Below are 3127 nucleotides of genomic sequence, written 5' to 3' on the forward strand. Positions count from 1 at the left end.
GATAACGGTGTGATATCTGACGCCGTCTGTTTCTCCAGAGAGAGATAACGGTGTGATATCTGACACCCTCTGTTTCTCCAGAGAGAGATAACGGTGTGATATCTGACACCCTCTGTTTCTCCAGAGAGAGATAACGGTGTGATATCTGACACCATCTGTTTCTCCAGAGAGAGATAACGGTGTGATATCTGACGCCATCTGTTTCTCCAGAGAGAGATAACTGTGTGATATCTGACACCATCTGTTTCTCCAGAGAGAGATAACGGTGTGATATCTGACACCATCTGTTTCTCCAGAGAGAGATAACGGTGTGATATCTGACGCCATCTGTTTCTCCAGAGAGAGATAACGGTGTGATATCTGACGCCATCTGTTTCTCCAGAGAGAGATAACGGTGTGATATCTGACGCCGTCTGTTTCTCCAGAGAGAGATAACGGTGTGATATCTGACGCCGTCTGTTTCTCCAGAGAGAGATAACGGTGTGATATCAGAGAGAGATAACGGTGTGATATCTGACGCCGTCTGTTTCTCCAGAGAGAGATAACGGTGTGATATCTGACGCCGTCTGTTTCTCCAGAGAGAGATAACGGTGTGATATCTGACACCATCTGTTTCTCCAGAGAGAGATAACGGTGTGATATCTGACGCCGTAAACTGCAATGTGATGCCGTCATGTTTTTCTCTCTACGTGTTGCAGGTTCCATGCCTTCCTGTTGTTCCTGGGCCATCCAGCGTACGCTGTGCGGGAGGTCAGCATCCACCGCTTCAGTAAGATCCTCAGTGAGTTTGCCCTGGAGTACCGGACCACACGGGAACGCGTCCTGCAACAGAAACAGAAGAGGGCCAACCACAGAGAGAGGAACAAGACCAGAGGAAAGATGATCACAGATGTGAGTGTTGTTGTTCACTTAACAGGCCTGCTCATGGGAAGTGGCTCAAATGGTGCCCTACTCCCTATATAGTGGACTACCTTTGACCAGGGCTCTGCTAAAAAATGGTGTACTATAAAGGGAATAGGGTAGCATTTGGGACGCAGACCTTGTATATTTAAACACTTTTAGTCTCTTGCCCCATCTGGTCTCTTTTTCCTTTGTAGGCTTCTCCTGTCTTCTCCTGTGTTCTCCTGTCTTCTCCTGTGTTCTCCTGTCTTCTCCTGTCTTCTCCTGTGTTCTCCTGTGTTCTCCTGTCTTCTCCTGTGTTCTCCTGTCTTCTCCTGTGTTCTCCTGTCTTCTCCTGTCTTCTCCTGTCTTCTCCTGTGTTCTCCTGTATTCTCTTGTCTTCTCCGGTGTTCTCCTGTCTTCTCCTGTGTTCTCCTGTCTTCTCCTGTGTTCTCCTGTCTTCTCCTGTCTTCTCCTGTCTTCTCCTGTGTTCTCCTGTGTTCTCCTGTATTCTCTTGTCTTCTCCGGTGTTCTTATGTATTCTCCTTTGTTCTCCTGTATTATCTTGTCTTCTCCTGTGTTCTCCTGTGTTCCCCTGTATTCTCTTGTCTTCTCCGGTGTTCTTATGTCTTCTCCTGTATTCTCCTGTCTTCTCCTGTCTTCTCCTGTGTTCTCCTGTCTTCTCCTGTGTTCTCCTGTCTTCTCCTGTCTTCTCCTGTCTTCTCCTGTGTTCTCCTGTGTTCTCCTGTATTCTCTTGTCTTCTCCGGTGTTCTTATGTATTCTCCTTTGTTCTCCTGTATTCTCTTGTCTTCTCCTGTGTTCTCCTGTGTTCCCCTGTATTCTCTTGTCTTCTCCGGTGTTCTTATGTATTCTCCTGTCTTTTCCTGTGTTCTCTTCACCTGAGACTCTCAATTTCTTTCTTGAACTTCCTCATTGTCATCCTCAGGATTTCATACCCACCTGCTCACTCTCCAAACACGTGGCCACTGGTCACCTCAGACAACGCATTCATTTCCAATGACATCAGCATAGTTTCACACATCCAGTACAGTGATTGGTTACTGTAACAGTAATCAGTGATCTGTTTACTATGTATCCTATTCTAAAACAGCAGGACTGGTCCCCTCTCCCCATACTCCTGCTCCTCCTCCTTCTACCCATCCTCCTCCTCCTGCTCCTCTTCCTCTGCCCCCCTCCACCTGCTCCTCCTCCTGCTCCCCCTCCTCCCTGTGTGATGATGAAACTCCCTCCAGCCCAGAGGGGCCTGCAGCCTGCTGTAGGAGGGAGATGGAGCAGCACTCCAGGGCCTGTTGTCCTTGGTAGGGTTCACCTCCAGTTCAAGAGCACCCTAATTCAATCACTGTGTGAAATATTCCAACTTTTGGATGTCCCTGCAGGAGAAATAACTAACCCCACAGCGTGATCACGCTGCTCTCACAGGGAGGAGGGGAGCACAATTGTGTGGTCGTCACACCCAATGGGGAATTTGTGGACCGTACAAAGGACAAGACGTGTGTTAATAGTCGACCAGCGTTTTTAGATAACCTCATTTACAGAATAGAACATTCCTCATTCTTCTTTTTGTCAGAGGTCATATTTCTGCTCTTTCTGTTTGACTATGGCGCCTCCAGCACATCTCATAACATCTCATTTTCTGTCTTCCTCTTCATTTCATCTTCTTCCCTTTCCTCTGTAGAGTGAGGATGAAGAGGATGGTGAGGTATGGGTGTGTGTGTGTGTGTGCGTGTGTGAACAAGTGCATGTGTGTGTGTTATTTTTCCTGTGGTAGTAATGTCTCTAACCTTTAACCAAAAGCCAGAATTCTTCATCACGATCAAGTTGACATATTACTCTCAGGTTGTGTGTCCGCTGTATTTCTTGCTGTGATTTTGAATGCAGCCAACAAGCTACAGTAGTAGTTATCAGACTAGGTATTGACAGTGTGTTTAGAGGAACCAGTAGTTATCAGACTAGGTATTGACAGTGTGTTTAGAGGAACCAGCTACAGTAGTAGTTATCAGACTAGGTATTGACAGTATGTTTAGAGGAACCAGTAGTTACCAGACTAGGTATTGACAGTGTGTTTAGAGGAACCAGTTACAGTAGTAGTTATCAGACTAGGTATTGACAGTGTGTTTAGAGGAACCAGCTACAGTAGTAGTTATCAGACTAGGTATTGACAGTGTGTTTAGAGGAACCAGCTACAGTAGTAGTTACCAGACTAGGTATTGACGGTATGATTAGAGG

At 46.4% G+C, this 3127-nt stretch overlaps 1 protein-coding gene across 1 annotated transcript in view; it reads left to right on the forward strand.

The window, feature by feature from the left end:
* The window catches only part of LOC139404835 (FH1/FH2 domain-containing protein 3-like), a gene marked incomplete at its 3' end in the record, with an annotated part of 179976 nt that extends 177370 nt beyond the window's left edge, over positions 1 to 2606 (forward strand). The window contains exons 22-23 of the mRNA XM_071147365.1: positions 699 to 891; positions 2577 to 2606. Coding sequence (XP_071003466.1) covers positions 699 to 891; positions 2577 to 2606 — 223 coding nt within the window. The remainder of the gene's footprint in view (positions 1 to 698; positions 892 to 2576) is intronic.
* Positions 2607 to 3127: the final 521 nt, after the last annotated feature.

The sequence above is a fragment of the Oncorhynchus clarkii genome, unplaced genomic scaffold, assembly GCF_045791955.1.
Source record: "Oncorhynchus clarkii lewisi isolate Uvic-CL-2024 unplaced genomic scaffold, UVic_Ocla_1.0 unplaced_contig_10754_pilon_pilon, whole genome shotgun sequence".
Classification (NCBI taxonomy): Eukaryota; Metazoa; Chordata; class Actinopteri; order Salmoniformes; family Salmonidae; genus Oncorhynchus; species Oncorhynchus clarkii.